Raw genomic sequence first — 18,176 nt, forward strand, 5'->3', positions numbered from 1 at the left:
CAGCACACTGGAGAAAGAAATCAACATAAATTTCAAGCCTATTTTTCAATCAGGTGCTTAGCCTACTTTTTATTTACTCAATCCCTTTACTGCAGTTATTTTAGCTTCAAAACCACCAAGGAGTCTCCTTCAGAAATGTTTTAAGTATTAACATAAGGCTGGCCTCTAGCTGTGTTGACACCTCTATTTTCAATTACCCTTTAATAACTATAGCTATCAGGTGTTACAAGGTAAGAAAGCACTCATAAGGTAGTGAAACAGTAACTGTGGTGATTATTAAAGCAAACCTCACAATCGCTGAGAAAAAAAACTGCACCAATTTCAACAGGTGGGTGAAACTGTAATAACTCAACAACTGACACAATTATATATAAAACAGAGCAGCTGTGGAGATCTACTGCACTTTAAAAAAATGAAGAATCTGTGCCTATGCATGACAACACAAAAACTGTTTGAATCCAGAGAACAAATATGTTCAGATTTCATCCAGGAATCACACATCTACCCAGACAGAAGGGTCATACTGAGCATTCACAAGCGTGAGCATAACAGAACACAGGAAAGGAACAATTGTTTAATGCATTGTGGGAAGATAGAGAATTTCCAACTGTGATTATCTATTAAGGAAGGAGTGTTTTGCAAGGAAGAAACAAGATAAAAGCAAAGATATACAATCCTGTCCATGTTTCTGCATTGAATTGAAGCTGTAACTACTGTCAGGACATACATAAGCACACTTCAAATTAGCAGTTTAATGTCAGCAAAATGAGACCCTACAGATGTTGAGCAAACATCAAGGAATTGCCCACAACAAGCCCTATACTGTTCCAGCTGAACTGGTACTGCTTTCTGAACTGCTCCTGCTTAAAGCTGTTGGTAAATATCCTGTGCTAAATCACAGTTCCAAAGAACTGGTTACAGTAGAGAATGGTGTAAGTATCCAAGTGGTATGAAATACTTCAGATACTCTGAGAGCACGGTCAAGTCCTTCAGTAGCTACATTACAGACAATTTGGAAAGCAAAAGTTATTCTTAATTGCTCACATTTCCACTTCTAACAGATAATCCAAATGCTTATTCACTAGCTGACATCTTTCATAGACAACCAAATAAGAGGAGAGCACAAGATGACCAAGCCAATGATCCATTGTTAACTATCTATGACATGTGGAAAAGATGAAGCTACATCATCACTGAGGACCTTGGCTTTGACAGTCAAACCAGAGTTTTACTGCCTGCAATAAAATATCATCAGCTTTTCTTCAAATTATTATGAAGTGTGTTCTATTTAAACATCAGAAATTCTGTATTCTACTTCCCTATACATTAAGAAGAAACATCTATGCAAATAATGTATTAATACCTACACAGCAGCCAGAACTGAGTTCTACTTAGATACTGTAAAATACAAACCAGAACACAAACCACTTGTCAATTCAGGCTTTTTAGCACGTGAAAGACACCCAAAACAGCTAAATCACACCCACTGGGAAAGAATGCAAACAAAAAATAATCTGTTATTTTACTTGATGCTCTAAAAGCCATGTTTGAGAATTAGAGCCATGAAAGTCAAGAAGACAATATGCAAAAAGGAAGGTACAACAAATGGGAAGAAAAAAACTCCACTGAACAAAAGAAGCTGGTCTAGTGATAATGACTCAGGAAACAAAATAGGTAAAACTGCTAGAAGAAAAGAAGGGGCAGACTTTGAAAGTTCAAGTGACTATGAGACACATAAAAAGGTTTACTTGATGAAAACAGTGAGCTGCCATTAATAATGCAGTAAAGCCCAAAGTGTTCACTAAATATTTTTTCCTGCAGATGGACATGTGCAGTCTGTTGGTATGTCAGTGTCTCAACAATAATCATGAGTATGATTTTTATTATCTGAAGCTTTTCCTTTCAACTTTGGATGAAACTGATTTTATATTTACTCTAACTACAAGAAACACAAATGCCAAAATGAAAAATACCAGCCAACTTCTGTCACACAAATTTTAACTGTATATATTTATCTCACAACCTTTATTTAAGTACTTAGGTAGAAACTGAAGTTCAACAATGGTTTTCTAGTGAGAACCAAATCAAGTTTGAGACTTTCACAGCAGCAAAAAGACTCAGTGTAACAATGACAAGAAGAATCCAAGATTAGTTTGGGAAAGGAATCAAGGACAACAGTTGTTGGTGCATGCATTTGTGGGGGCATGTAAAGAGAATTAGCTCTCAAGAGGCTGTTGTTCTTCCCACCTCCAAAATAATACTTTGCACTTCAAGAGGTAAACTGCCCACACAACTGTCAGTTCTACAGGATAAAGAATGACTACTGAAGAGCTGCAATGGGGTGCTCACTAAGGAACACCAATGAGGAAAAACTGGTCCATCCTTCCTCTTGAGAAAAACAAAACCCAAACAAACTTGGATTTCAGCTCTCAAACACAGAAATCAAGATATGAAAGAGGGAACAACAGAAGTGAGAACCTCTTGTAACAGTGAGTATACCCACTGGATACACAAGGCCTGAACACGACATTCCACTTCAAACAGATGTAACCCCTGGGAAGGAGGAATGAAACCTGGCTCTGCAGAAACACTGCTGGTATACACCTGTGTCAAACTGACTTACAGGAGTTTAAGTGGTACCTCTGATTCTTGACAGCAAATCTAAAAAGTTTTCATAAATATTGCCATTTTTTCTAATTTGTAGATAGGAGAAAAACCATGAAGAAATGTTAATTCTAGTGTATAAAAACCCCCTTATTTCCTTGCCTACTCTTCTTCTTATTTTTTTTCTTTTATCCATGGACAAGTATGACTCAAGCTTCTTGCCAGTCAACACCCACTTACCAGTCACAGGAGTATCAGAAGCTGTATCTGCTGTAAGATTATTTCCTAACATTTTATCTATAGACAAACCTATCCCTTCATACATTCTACCAGCATGAGTTTTCACCCCTTTCATCTCATTTTCACTGTATTGTTTTGCTAGATCCAGTTCTAGTCCTATCAGGATCATAGCATAGTCACTCCCATCTATTTTTAAAGCTACCAAATATGTGGTATTATTTGTGCAATGACGGCTATTTTATGCTTCAAAATATGAAAGAAATACATCTGTATGTGCGTCTACATAGCTGTGTTCAATCCCCCACAAAATCCTGCTGATAAAAATGGGTCTCTGAAAGAATAGGCCCTATAACTGTAAACATCTCTGTTGGATGACACTTCCACCTGCCTTTTTCACCACCTAGGTTATTATCAATACATCATTACTTTCACCCCAATGCAAGTTCCACCAGCTAAGGAACACACCAGGGATTTTTTTATTATCTGTTTCACTCAAATTACTTCAGGGCAAAGAACCAACGTACCTCCAGCTGTTTGCTGGCCTCTTCATTCCTCAGGATCAGGGACAGCTTGGTGCGCAGGCTGCGGAAGTGCATATCAATCAGCATGTTGGCCCGCTTCGTGGTCACGTCGTTGATTGACTGCATGGTTAATAAACACAACAGTGCCTTCCTTACACGTGCACTCTTGAAACAAACCGCTGCCAACGGTGCAGTAAAACATTTGTACTTACCAAAATAATAAGCTGGTGGTTTTCAGAATCGTATGTTACAGAAAAAGCTCCAACTGCCTTTTTGAAGTCCTTATGTGCAGATTCTTTGGCACACCTAGGAATAAAAATGTAACAAAGTTAAAAATAGTAACCATTGCATTTATGGTTAACAGCCAAAAAGAGTAATTCCTTAATACAAAGAATGTAAATAAAGATTTCCAAGCTCTTCCTTTCAAAGCAGGTGTTATTTTATTCTGTTATAATTTATTTTACTCATTTTTCTTTCATTTGTTTTCACATAAGTAGGATTAGAAATATTTCAGAAATTTTCTGTATGTAAATCTGTGGAATGGCAAGTTAAACAAAACTACATTAAAAACTATAATCACTATGATCAGCAAGTTCAAGATTTCAAACACATCATGAACCATTAAAATGTGTGATTTCATTTTAACCCCTGCAGCATTCCAAGGACCATATGCTCATCTCATGCTGTGCTTGGCTTCTCCAGGTTTCCTGTGTCCACTTGTGTATGCTGTAATACTAACTTCAGGAAGTTTTAGTCTAACCTGAATTTATAACTCATTCCACACTGAGGCAATAACATAACATCTCAAGGAAAGCAGAAAGTGACCTGAAGGTAAACAAGGGGAGTAGGTATTAATCTGACTTTTAGAGCTGTAACTATATGACAACAACAGGTCCATGGCCTAGGAGAAAGCTGGCTGGCTTTGTATCATACTCTGGGAGGTTTCATTATTGTTCAACTATTCCCAGAGCCATTACCAAATAATAAAAGTTGACCAAGAATGGATTCCAATTAACCTGTACACAGAGTGAAAAATCTTAATCTGTATCACACATAAACCTTAAATTTTGAAGAAAGTGTTTCTTCCTCCAGGAATAAACCACAATTCAAAAAATCATCATTTCTATTTCTGAAGTATGACCACATCAATATTTGTATTTTTTACATTTTTACATTTCAATAAGTTAATTTAGAGTGGTAAAAAGCATTTTTATTCCTCTTGTCTCAGGCTTAAGAAGTTACCCACATTCTGAAACAAGTTATAAAGAAACGCTTGTACTTACATTTGCCTTAAATCTTCAGGAACTGCCAGTTTGATTTTATGAAAAGTATCTTTTGTTGCGGGTTTATTGGGGTTCACAGATCTCAAACGCTCAATTGTGACAATTTCGTTGTATGTAGCATCACAGGCTGCATATTCTATTACGTAGAACTGATATAAAAATAATAAAATCATCCAAGCCACATATTTTATGACATGAGTGAGCATTACACTATTAAGGAAAAGGTACTTTGGTTAACTGTAAAAGTCAAATTTGACTTCTCAGGTTGAGGTTAATGGTAATTGCAACTGTCCTAATCAAGAAACTTTTAAAAAATGAACAGAGATTAGTTCAAACCATAGTGTACATCAATATACAAAGAGAAAAGAAAGAAAAAAGTATAAGTCAATATAAAATATATATATGTATATATGCATACTCCTACCTCACCCTTTATCATTCTCACTTTAGCCAACCACCAACAGCAGGGTTCTTTTTCATTTGCCCTGGAATAAACCTGAACAAAATACATACATTATATCCTTAAAAGACATCACAAAAACTGACACTAATATGATCAGGAACTCCATAGGAACAAAATCCAGCAAAACATCTTAGTACATAAAGTCTCTGAGCACAACACAGAAAGCACATAACAGCAAGACTGTATAGACAAGTAATAATAAATAATACAGTGCCCAATCTACTGGCATTAGCTGCCTCAGTCTTGCATGCAGTCAAAAGAGAGATAATTCAGATTTTTACATCTGTTAACATTTAATCAACAGTATTTCTAGTTGTGTGTAGGTCTGATGAAGTCCTACCAGAGGGTGAGAGGGAAGTCACACATCTACACTTCTTTAGCACATATATGCTATCAGCCACACCCACATTAAAGAAGTTTTCCCATTTTCTTATCTTTCAAATTAAAAACCTTCAGAGCATGCAAGCAGAATGCAAATCTTGCAAGTCCTCTTTCTTTAAATTAATTATAATTATATAATATAAAAACAAATATATAATAAAAAATAAATGTTCCAATTTCATAAAATAAGGAGTATTTAGAAATATGCTGTTTAAAATCAATCTCTTTGCATATACACATAAGTATTTACATATACACATATATTTCTATGTTTTTATATATACACACATATAATGCAAATTATCTGATTCAGCTTGAAGCTTTGGTAATAGAGACATTATTACCTTACAGCTTAATAACTACAGTTCATCACCTATTTCTGAATTAATCCAGTCCTAAAAAGGACTGATCTGTAATCAATGCAACACTGACCATGTTTGTAACTCAGCATATTTGTAACTCAGCATGGAGGCCATGGCACATGGAATTTTACATGGCCTGTTGTGGTACATGGAATTTGCATGGTTTATTACTGTCAAACTCTGGGTTTGGAGATGTGCCTGACACTGTGCTTTCTGCAGTACTTGCAATCAAAGGAGGTGGCATCACCTAACATGGAAGCAAACCTTCCAGTGGCTTGGCTGACATTTTTCACAGCAAGTTCTCTCACTTCTCAAGACAAGAGCTGTTAATGGAGCATACACACCTCTACTTCATCACTTTCATTTATGTCTTTATTATAGCCTGCAGGTGGTGGGAACCTCACATCATGGAATGGGATTTGTCTCTCTGGTTGCCAGCTGCAAACAAAAATCACAGTGAATGGTCTAAATATTTTCATCTTCTTTGTAAACAAAATCAAACATTTTTAATCCATTAATTTTACAGTTTCAAATTCAGTGGAGCTTTTGTGCATATATGTATTAAAGGTAATGTGATCCAATGTATATATAATAAGAAAAAACACATCCAAATGATCATTAAGCATCTTAAATGAAACCCTGATGCCTCCTGCAGTCTTTTGAATCTTCTAGAAGAAGATTCTTCCTTCATTTACAGGTATGGTTTTTAACCCCCAACATTAGAAACACAGATTAAAAAACATTCCATAACACATTTGGACACTTCCTTCAAAACAAGCCTGTATCTTCTTTTTCTTTGGTTCTACTACAGGTTATGAAAATTTGATCAGGATCTAGTCTGAATACCGTTTTAATTTTCAGTCTCTTTAATGGAGACTGGATAATTTTAGGTTTTAGATCAGAAAATTGGTATTCATCATTTATCTATAGAACAAATTCTGTAATAATGGAATCTTCTAAAACCAAGGCAAGACATTCACATGAGAAAGAGTCAGTAATGGTACAACTTCTGACTTACTCAAACATGGGTTGTCATCATGTAAATTCAGTAAGAACATGATGATCTTCCCAGCAAAACACATGTTACTATGGCTTTGCACTTGACAGTATTTAAACCATTAAAAGCATATATATAGAAATATCACAAAATAGTAGATATGTAAATATATATTATAAATACAATTTTAAAACATGCCAGCAGCAAGTTTAGTGTATCTAATATACACTCCTCTGCACTAAGCCATATTTAGGTCAATCAAATGCAAGGTTGATACTCTGTCATTTACAGGTACAACACCAGCAATACACTTACTTGTTTTCAAATGAAACTGTTATTGAATCTTCATGCACATCCTTTACAAATGCCTGTGGAGGAAACAAAGTATAATTATGGTATGCTTATGGACACTTTTAAAAGTAATTATAAACCTGTAAAACACCTCCTTTTCACAAATACTGATGAATCTCACAATGAAAGTATGTTTTAAAGTCAGCCTTTTTAATTTTGCAATAGATTTCTATAAAGCACATACTGAAAGCTGATAACCTCCTTGGGTTCATGACTGCCAGCACACTGATGCACAAACAGAATGCCTCAGCTATGAAGACATTATTTCTACTTTTTAGAAGCAACAGGAACAATTAGTAGGAAATGACAAGATAGTTCAAGAGTTTTAAACAGTTGATTTTATAATCACATTTAATGTATAGACAGGCATAGAAATTAAACCTCAGTATTCCTCAAAAACCAAATGAAACCAAAGCCCACAAAACCTCCAAGTGCTCTTCCTTCTTTACCTCAAAGTACACTTGAAAGTTGCACTAGCAAAACTCATCTATATCAATTTCAGCAGAATCTTCCCCACATTTACTTCATCCCACTAAGTCTGTAGAGCACCAACTTTAGATAAATGCCCTGGGGCCTGCCTTCCCTTTTCTCCTGGTGGATGGAGAGCAGTTGTGCTCTCCATGCCACAGAACTATAATTCAGCACCGAGGGCTCCTCCTGCCTTAAGCACTCAACTGATTGATTTGGATTTGTCAATATTTAAAGCCCCAAATGCTTCCCCCATTCCCCATCTACAGAACAGCAAGACCAGCGTACTCAAAGAACTTTGGGATTTACCAATGAAAATATTTTTCTTAGCCTGAAACAATGGAGGCCACAGGTTAACCAGGGATGCAAAGATCATCATGGTGGCAGTTTTATTCTTTATTTTTAAAGAACCTATATGAACTTCTGAAACAAGTTGCTGAAGTGCTGAGTATAGCACTAACATTAGTCCACACATAGTATCACTGCAAGGTAGGTAAATAAAAGCCCATAAGCAAGAAAGAATAGAAAAGTTTTTTCTACTAATGGAGATCCACTTTAGTGGATAAAAAAATTCTCAGTAAATTGAAAATAATTTAGCAGCAGCTACCACTTCTAGAAGTAGTAGAGAATTAGTTAATGAAGTATGGAACATTTTATTATTCTCCATTTTATTATTCCTGCCCTTGCAAGTTTCCAAGATGAGATCTCATCTCTTACAAGAAGGTAAGAGTTTCTCTTACATGGAACCTAAATGATTTTTAAAAAACTTATTTTGCTATTTTTACTTTACAAAATATGCCAAAATATTTCCTGAGTTGCAGCAGTATGTTAGTATCAAAGAGGAGCAACACCTGACCTGATACAGAGCTCCAAGAACTGGCTAAAATGCAGTGGTAATGCATGTGAATGTCATCACCCAGAGTCATCCACTACAAGGAAGAAACCATCCAGGTTGAGAACTGAAACATAACCAATGCCACTGTGAACAGAAGTCCAAGGAAAGCCACAGTGACAACAGCAAAAAATTATTTTACACCTTACTTGTCTCTCAATACTCTTAAGAACAAGACTTTATTATTGCCAGCAAGCCAAGGAGACTTAAAAAAGTCTCCAAATGTATTAGCATAATTATGAAGTTCAAAATTCCATATTCCTTCTAAGGGGATTACAAGCACAGCTGATGTTTTTCAATGGCATGGTATAAAGACTTAAGACCACATCTCAAGATCATGTTCATAGGAGTACAGAAAAGGTATTTACACGAAGAGGCAACAGAGCTCTCAGTTGATTATTATTGATACATTTAGCTCATGTTTCATATTGTGGTATATTGTGTAGATTGCAGAACTGGAGATGCATTTCAACAATACAATGGTAGTCCTGACTCATTTCACATTACACAGATCACCTTCAAATGCTTCACCCACGTGTCTTCCAATGGTAGTACTGTACCACTTATTCTTACAGATGCAGCTGAAATGGATGCCTTTAACTCCTGAAAACCACTATGATCACTACCAGACACTAGGCACGGCTCCTTTGTGCCACAGACTGGACAAGGATTAACAGTAGTGCTCGAGTATGTAAAAGCAGAGATTATTTTACAAAGCAAATTCAACAGAACTGATACCAGCAACACTTAATAGCCTTCAGGAGAACAGGTAAGAGTAACACAACTCATGCCCTGAGAAACAACCTGTTCATACCTAATTTTCTCATATTTATAAAATGTCAAAAAAATCACCTTTCCTTGTATGAAAGATACTTTGGAAGAAGTCATCACCTCTGTGGTGATGAAAACACCAAAAGGTGTCCTCATCAGCACTCTGGAAAAGTGACAGAAAATGGCAGAAAAATTCACAAGCACAGCAGCAAAGAGCAAGACTACATCTCATATCCAGAGAGAAATGGAAGAAAGCTCCTAACATCCAACACACCTTGAGCACAATCCTAGGGGCTACAGCAATGCACCTCATTAGGGGTGATAATGCTAACACTTACCATTAATAAGTAAACCAGGATGTGCAACAAATAAATCTAAGTTAAGCTGAAGACTAGCCTGGACCTTCAAAGAGTTTGGCAATTGTATTATCTGGAAACAGTAAAACTTGAGAGACACAGCTGGCTGAAAGAGGAATGAACTACACTGTCCTGTTTGAGCTCTCCTTAAACAGCTCTTGCACATGGCTTTGGTCACAATCCAGAAACCAGAGGGAACCTGATCCAGGAACACTGGTTAAACTGCAGACCTAACACAGGTAGCATCAATACAGACACTGCCAGGGAAAAATCACAATCTGAATTTCTTCAGCTTACACCAAGTTCAGAATAGTCAACCACAGAAACAGATGAATACCTGGTTTTCACTTCAGTCTGGCCAAAAACACTGATGTCATAACTCTGTGGTTTGTCTTTTAATTAATAGTCTTGCAAGATTACAAGAGTTCATTGGAATAAATTTATAATTAATTACAAAGTGAACAATGCCTTGCCAAACACCTAATTTCAAGTATGCAATATATGAAACACGTCTGCACACCTCTCTCTGTGATCTTTATGCTTAAAACCAGCAGGCAAAATATTTTAATGATTATTAATACAGTCCTTAATATTTGGTTGTCTAATCCTGTCTGTCCAGAGAAAGAGGGTTTTCCTTATTTTTCAGTTTCTTGTGACACACAAAAATGTCAGATACCTATCACATCAGGTTACCACTGTCTGGACCACAGTGTCATGTCAATTTGCCTCCAATATGAATATTTAAACAGATCTGCAGGACAAAAATGTATCTGGACTCTTCAGTGCTGTATATTTCAACCTGTACACTTTCAAGTACAAACAGAAAAGGTCTGAAACATTTCTAAGTTTTCCTTAAAAAAGCTAATATTTAAGCAGCATTGCCTTTGGGAAATGAAAATTAATACTTATCCAAACTGTTTGGAAGTCTTGTTTTTGTAATACCTGTGAAATTACACACAATGCTAAAAAGAAATGAAGCCTTCAAGACCATAAGCCAAATTCACAGACACAGGACAAGCCAGCCCCAGATGTCAGTAAAGGCAGAGAAGAGGCTCTGATCTCACATGAGTATCAGGAGAAAGACAATAACCATTCATCAGCCTTTTTAGATAAAGAGTGTAAGTAGGCATGGAAATTCAAACATAATGGTGCAGATATATGAGCTTAAAATACACCCCCATGAAGGGACAGAACAGTGGCTCTGATGAATTTGGGCACAAAGATGAAATGCCTTAAAAACAAAGTGAAACTGGACAGAAGCAAAATGAGGTAACAGGACAGTGAAAGACTGAAGCAGCTGACATACCATTATTGCTAACCGCAGAAATACCAAGAAAGAGTACACAAAAATTGTGAACAGAAGCACATTTTGTAATGGCAAAGGTTGATTCTTCTTCTCTAACGTGGAAAAAAAAATCAAATGTGGTAAGTTTTCTACACCAAATTTGACTCTGAGTCACATAAACCATTTCATTTCTCTCCATGCTTCAGATATAATTAAGTAAAAAAGTTTACAGCATGGCATTTCTCAAACACATAAGCATTCACATTCTAAGAATGGCTATATGCTGAATATATGGTTTAAGTTTTACAAATTATTTGTTAAAAAAATAAGAATTATTGGAAACATCAGCATATTTTTATTTTTATGCTAAATGGAATGATGGACATTTCAAAGGAAAAAATAAAGGCTTCAGCTGCCATGAAATTTTGCTTTTTTAAAGTCTGCTCACATCATCAGATGTGAGCATTGTCAACCATTTTAATAAAGGTGGATAATTAACTGTAAGAAGGGAAAGTAGGGAAAATATGCTTTTTAACATAAAGAAGGCTATGTTGATAACAAACGTGCATCTACTGTTAGTGTAACCATTCTGTAACATTTCATACCTGTTGGAAGGAGAATGTCAAAAGGGAACTCGGTGTATAATCAAGTCTGAGAAAGGCTGGACATACAAAGGAACAGAATAGGGAGAAGAAAAATAGTCACAGAAATGGTCAGCAGACGAAGGAAAAGCGTGCAGGCGGTCATCCTCAGAGGGACTGAGCAGACAGGCTCATGAATGTACAAAGAGACTGGAGATACTGGCTGAGGTGTCTGGATGGAACAGTGAAAGAGAAAAACAGATACAGAGGGCCACAGGAACAGCTGCTAATAGTGAGACCTGGAGTAATAAAGTAGTAAGAAAGATGAGTTATTTTATCAGCTGTAGCTTCAATGAAGTTATCTATAAAACCAAGCAAACAACAGCAAGGTGCTGAAACTACTGGGATAAAAAGTGGAAGATTTTCACAAGGTTATAGAGCAAGAAGTGGCAAAAATTGGGTTACAGACAACACAGAGATATTAACAACAAACACCATCACAAAATTGCCTGCCTCATAAACAGGATGCTTTCCATCTTTAGCAAAGGACACAAGAGAGAATCACTCCCAAACTCAAAAAGAAAAATCAATCCCATGTTGGAAAGGCATCCAGCATGTCCCCATTTAGAGAGAAACACCTAAAGCTAATCCCAAAAAGATTAGGTAAAAGCTGTCTATTAGTCCTCTGTGAATAAGAACTTCAAAACCCAACTTACTACTCCTATACAAGAAAAGATCAGAGAAGATATGTCCTCATACTGCACCCCTTCAAGATTCAGTTACCTGGCTGTGAGCTGCAAAAGGCAGTTTCCTCCCCTTGGATTCACAGTCCTGGTGGTCGTTGGACCAGTCTTCATAAAATAAGTAAGGAAATCTAACATTTTCTTTCCAAGGATTCTGGGCCCAGCCACACAGCAAGTCATGACTAAGCATCTCTAGGTACCAGCCTGTCAATTATCCCTGAATCATGCCCACTTACTGCACTGTGCTTTCCATGGAATCATTCATCTTAGGCAAGGAGGAAAAAAAATCATCAAAGTACACAGTATGCACTAAGCAGTACTTGAATTCCATTCAGAAAGAACTAGCCTGCACTACAGCACTCACATCAACACACTCCAGTATTCCAGTGCACCTGACCAGAACGAAATTTGAATTCAAATCTTACAGCTGGCTATGAAGGCATCCTCAAACCATCTCCTAGGCTTTGTGTGGGACATGAATCCTCTGGCTCTGTCTCAGAAAGCACTGGTTTGTTACTTTCAGGAGGGTTTAGGTGGGCAGTTTTGTACTGTCAAGATGCAGATGCTGGTGGGTACACTCAAAAATGTTCAGGTCCTCAGAGAGACCTACAAGGAGGATATGAAAAGCTGAAGCCACAACTGGGTGCCTACTTGAGCTACTTCATCACATCCTGACTGTAGCAGCCTCATACTCCTCCCTCTTCCATGTCTTAGTAACAGGAGAGGTGTATTTTTCCAAAAAATTTACATATTCTTGTTAATTCAGAATTATTCAAAGCCAAATAAATCTTCACCTGTTATCAGTAAAACATGAGATTGAATAAAAGAATTGTTTTGCTTTTGGTTTGTTTGAAACATTACTGCTGTAAATCACTTCTCAGGAGGCTGCTTAAAGAAACTTCTAAAATGAAAAAATAAAATCATCCTGCAATTAAGTTCACACTTGACATCACTGCACACTTCTTGCTATGCTGGATCAACATTCATTTTTTACAAATGAATTGCCAATCTCTGAGATGGGCACAAAACTCACAAGAAAAAAATTAGATGTATTACTTTGTAACAGAGTGATAGTCAGACATCATGATGAAAGAAAAATCTGTAATTAGAATTCAAGTAATTCAAATTTGGAGAAACCAGAGGAAAATTGCTGGTTTATACTGAACATTATTGCATGAGAGTGTAAAACAACTCCTACTTTTTCATTCTTTAAAAAAAAAAAGCTACATTTATTTTAAGTGTGATGCTCCATCTGAAGAGGCAATTCAGGTGAAGACAGATAAATCCATATGCCCATTTTTACCTTTAGACAATTTAACCATAGCTGTTTGGTTAGTGATAAAGAGGAAACTAAAGAAATCCTGTCAAAATTTCTAAAAGTTAAAGGACAAACATAACCATACTGCTTGGGGCAATGTCTGGTGAGAACTTGGGTACACTAAATCATGAATAAGCTTCCATGAACATATGCTCAAATTAAGCTTTCACCTACACACAAGGGGTACAGGGCCCCATGGTGTCAAACCTGAACATAAACAATAAAAGTTTCAGAAGCTTTCAATTCTCCCAGGTTTATTCAATATTTGTCACTAAAAAATGTACCATGTCATTATTGCCATCATCTCCTTCACATCATTGTGTAACTACTATAATTTGATGAAAGCCTCATTAAAAGTTGTAATGTGCAGTGCATTTACTCTTCCTGCTTCTTTCTGATCAAATACTCTACCTTTAAAAACCTAAAACTGATTTTTAAAAGTGCTGGATTATTTAACTCCAGGAAGGAACATACAGATCTAGAACTTTGACTACAGCACTGTGAGCTCACAGGATGCTTATTTACCACTCATTTGTATCTCATGCTTTTTTTTTTTTTTTTGAAAAAAAAAAAAATTCAGATTAGGACACAAGCACACATATTTTAAAAATAAGCTTTTAAATATTATATAAAGAGGTCTTTTTTTCTTAGAAAACCTCAGAGGTGTTGGAACTACATCATTTGGATATCTACCTGGCTTACCACAGGAACACGTGAGTGTGAAACTCTACCCGGTCCTTCAATGCTAACATAAATATTGGATGTCGCACTATAACTAGGCCCAATATTTAAAGTCCTAGGATCATTTAAACCATGGGAAACTTGCAGGAACTGATCCATGGCTGTTCCTGGTATGTTGATAACAGGTCAATGAGAGTAGGCCCAAACCAACCATATCCGAATTTTATTTTCTGTAAAACTACGAATTATACCCTATTAATAAGCTGATTAATACAACCCAACTCATGCAAAGCCACACAATACTACACGGTATTAATAAAACATATTCAGCGCTCATATGTTCAAGGCTCAGGGTTGGCTTTATTAAGCACAAGAGCTTGGAAACAAACATGCAATACCACTAAATAATTTCAATAAGAAGAGGTAGATTTGGTACCTATATGTATTCAGGGCCTCAGCACAGATAGATCTGGCCAAGCAATGCTGTCTTTAATATCACTAGGCAGCTTCCCCTGCCATGGCATTGGGAGCAGGAATCCACCACAGCATTTCATCAGGAATGTGCATTAACGAGGGCCCCCCTCCTCCCCGCCTTGCAGGCCGTGCTCATGCAGTGCAGCTCTCCTGGAAACCCGGACGGCGAGAGAGACTTTCCTTAAGTAGCGACAAAAGCTGAGGATTTAGCAATTAATGCCCCATCCCAGGGCTGATCCTCGCTCAGCGCCGGGACGAGGCGGCCCCGGGCGCCCCTTCCCACAAAGGGGGAAGGCCCGAGGCCTCCCCGCTCTCGCTCCTCATCGGGCCTCGAGTCCGCTCAGCGCCGGCGGCCCCCGGCTCGCTCTCCGCGGCCACCGCGAGGGACCCGCCGCGGCCTCCACCCCTGCCTGCTTCTCCCTCCTCCTTCCTGCCCCAGGGCCTCCGCTCTCCCTCAGCGCGGGGAGGAGGAGCCGCCGCCGCCTCCTCCTCCTCCCGTTGCCGTGCCCGCTCCCTCCCCTGGGGCCCGGCCCGGCCGCGAGCACCCGGTACCTTGTAGAAGGCCCCGTTGGAGCCCCGCACCTCCACCACCAGCTCCTCCATGTTGTGCGCGGTGCGGGAGACCCGGGCCCGGCGCCGCCTCCCTTCCCTTTCTCTGTGCCGGCGCAGGCGGGGGAGGAGCGGTGTGTGTGTGCGGGGCGGGGGCGCTCGGTTCACGCCGAGCCCGGGGGTGTGGCCACCCTGGGCGGGAGCGGGGGGCAGCGCCGGGGGCTCAACTCGGCGCCGCCGCTCCGGGCCCGGGGCCGCCGGAAATGAAACCGAAACGGCGGCGGGCGGCGCGCGGGGGGCGCGCGCAGGGCGCCCGGTTCGCACGCGAGCGCTCGGAGCCTGCGTCACGTGACCGCGGGAGGGGCGGGGCGGGAGCGGGCCCGGGGCCGGCGCGCGCCGCTCGCTCGCCCACCCGCCGCCGCCGCCGCCGCCGCCTCTGTAACGGCCCCGCGCGCGCGCAGCCGCAGTGGCGCGGGGCGCGCGCGAACCCGGCAGTTGCGGGGCCGAGGTCCCGCCTCTCCCCCCCCCACCCCGCCCGTCGCGCACCGGAGTGACCGCCCTGACGGCCAATCGGGTCGCGCGGTGCCGCGCCGCGTGCCTGAGTGACCGGCACTGCCGGCCAATCAGATCGCGCGGCCTGAGCGGCGCTGGTCGCGGCTCGCGGCACCCTCAGCCAGGCCCGTATGGCGGGGGGCGTGTGTCCGTGTGGGGCCGCGGCCCCGTGTCCGTGTGCCCGGCTCGGCCCGGGCCGCGCTCAGGCGGGGGCGGTGCGGGCGGTGTTGAGGCCTGAAACGGCGCCGAGTAACGGCCCCGGGGAGCGATGGCCTTGCGGGGCCCTGGGCGAGGCGAAGGGAATGACGGTCCGAGCAGCGCGGGGGCTGCTGGGATGGAGGGGGACATGGCGGCCGGGCCCGTGGGATTCAGGCTCGGTCCCTGAGGGGCTGCCCTGTGGGGGGAGAAAGCTCAGCCGTGCAGTGGGCTCTGCCTGCTTGGCCATGGGCAGGAGTTAAAAATAAATGTGAATTGAGTGCACACCTTGAGTTCTTTGTGCAGTTTTGGGTACCACGGTATAAGAAAGAGCTAAAGCTCCTGTCCAAAAGAGGCCACGAGCATGGTGAAGGCCCTTGAAGGGAAGCCGTGTGAGGAGCAGCTGAGGGCACTTAGTCTGCTCAGCCTGGAGGAGACTGCAGGGAGACCCCATGGCAGTCTGCAGCTTCCTCCTGAGAGACAGACACAGAGGGCATGGCCTGAGGCTGCATCAGGGCAGGTCCGGGTTGGATATCAGGAACAGGTTCTGCATCCAGAGGATGGTCGAGCACAGAACAGGCTCTGCAGGGCAGTGGTCACAGCCCTAAGGATGCCAGAGCTCAAGAAGTGTTTGTACAACGCTCAGGCACAGGATGGGGTTCTTGGGGCTGTCCTGTGCAGGGCCAGGAGTTTGATGATCCTTGCGAGTCCCTTCCAACTGAGGGCATTCTGTGATTCTGAGAATTGTGACTCTGCGGTAGGAATGCTCCTGCTCCTGCAGGGGTGTTTCTGCTGAAGACCTGAACAGCTCCCAAAGATCTGGCACCAGCCAAGTTGAGCTGAAGGGACGATTCCTCTGCCTTGCCCTGTAGCAGTTCCTTTGTTCAACACACAAGTTCTCTGTGTAACACATAATATTATTTTAGGACTGTAGATTCCATAATGTTGGAAAAGATCTCCAATATCATCGACTGCAACTGAAGGCTGCAGTTGGACATTTCAATGTGACATTGCGTATACAGTCCACTGTAGAACCTGGTGGTGAATAAAGAGCTCCACTAAGATGAAACATCTACAACTTAGAGTGCACTGGCACAAAAGCTTCTTGTTCAGCCTTACATTAGCCCTGCACAAACATTAACATCTTCATGTTTTCTAACATAACTGGAAATAATCAGAGAAGGAAAAAAATAGCAACTGTTACCCCTTTATACTCAAAAATCACAATGTATTACTATGGTTATGATTTCTCTGACTATGTGTGTGATGCTCTCCCTACATGAGTCGTGGTGAAATTTTACACCCATTGCACTCATTGGACAAGCAGTCACAGGACTGACCTGCTTGGGGATGGCAGAGGGTCCAAGAGGAACTGAAGGAAAAAAAATTAAAGATGAGAAACAGAGGAGGAGCAATGACAAGTTTTTTTTTTGTATGGATAAAACCTCACCAGACAGATTAGATCTTACAGAGTCTCCATGATGGAATTTAGATACAATGGATCACCGTTGTGACTTGTTCATATTTGCGTATTTTATTTTTTAATTTTTTTATTTTTAACTGGAAACCATATAAATGGTTCAACTCAACATTTCAACAGTCACCAGGAGTGATGATGCCCAGCTCTGAAAGTTAGACGAAGTTTTGTTGTTTTTCTTTTTTTTCCATTCATTGTTTGTCATAATTACTCTCTTTTTAATCAAATAGATTGCTGTCATGAAGGCAGATTATCTCTGAGCAGTCAGAATATAAAGGTGTCTAATTTAGCTCTTCCAGTGATTATTTCACTACTCTCCAACATAAAAGCTGCTGTACTGTATAATCTTCTATAATGCTGAGCTTAAATTTTCCTTGCCATTGCTTAACTTTAACATTCTTTATTTTGACCTGACTAGTGATGTTCTAATCCTTGTCTACTTAATGAGAGCCTGTACACATCTCCAGAGCACACTCCCTAGTTTACCTGCTCATTTAGTCCTAAACTTTCCTCTTGCTTTTCCAATTACTTACTGTTTTTCCTATTTTGCTTTGATTTTTACTTTGAACTATCTTCAGACTGAACTGTCTGTGCCTTCTGCAATGTGTTCACAAATTAACTAGTTCTTAGAT

General features: G+C 40.2%; 1 protein-coding gene across 3 annotated transcripts in view; it reads right to left on the minus strand.

Annotated features, from left to right (window-relative positions):
• Positions 1 to 15,775, minus strand: part of FMR1 (fragile X messenger ribonucleoprotein 1) — a 31,030-nt gene extending 15,255 nt beyond the window's left edge. The window contains exons 1-7 of one of the 3 annotated variants that reach the window (XM_071442533.1): positions 15,324 to 15,775; positions 7,167 to 7,219; positions 6,199 to 6,292; positions 5,073 to 5,144; positions 4,649 to 4,797; positions 3,578 to 3,671; positions 3,369 to 3,485 (exon numbers count right to left, since the gene is read on the minus strand). In XM_071442533.1, the coding sequence (XP_071298634.1) occupies positions 3,369 to 3,485; positions 3,578 to 3,671; positions 4,649 to 4,797; positions 5,073 to 5,144; positions 6,199 to 6,292; positions 7,167 to 7,219; positions 15,324 to 15,374 (630 nt within the window). In that variant the 5' untranslated portion in view covers positions 15,375 to 15,775. The remainder of the gene's footprint in view (positions 1 to 3,368; positions 3,486 to 3,577; positions 3,672 to 4,648; positions 4,798 to 5,072; positions 5,145 to 6,198; positions 6,293 to 7,166; positions 7,220 to 15,323) is intronic. The other 2 variants (XM_071442532.1, XM_071442535.1) reach the window with 2 other exon arrangements.
• Between the last annotated feature and the right edge of the window lie 2,401 nt (positions 15,776 to 18,176).

The sequence above is a fragment of the Agelaius tricolor genome, unplaced genomic scaffold (assembly GCF_023055355.1).
Source record: "Agelaius tricolor isolate 1412-34295 unplaced genomic scaffold, bAgeTri1.0.p SCAF_17, whole genome shotgun sequence".
Classification (NCBI taxonomy): Eukaryota; Metazoa; Chordata; class Aves; order Passeriformes; family Icteridae; genus Agelaius; species Agelaius tricolor.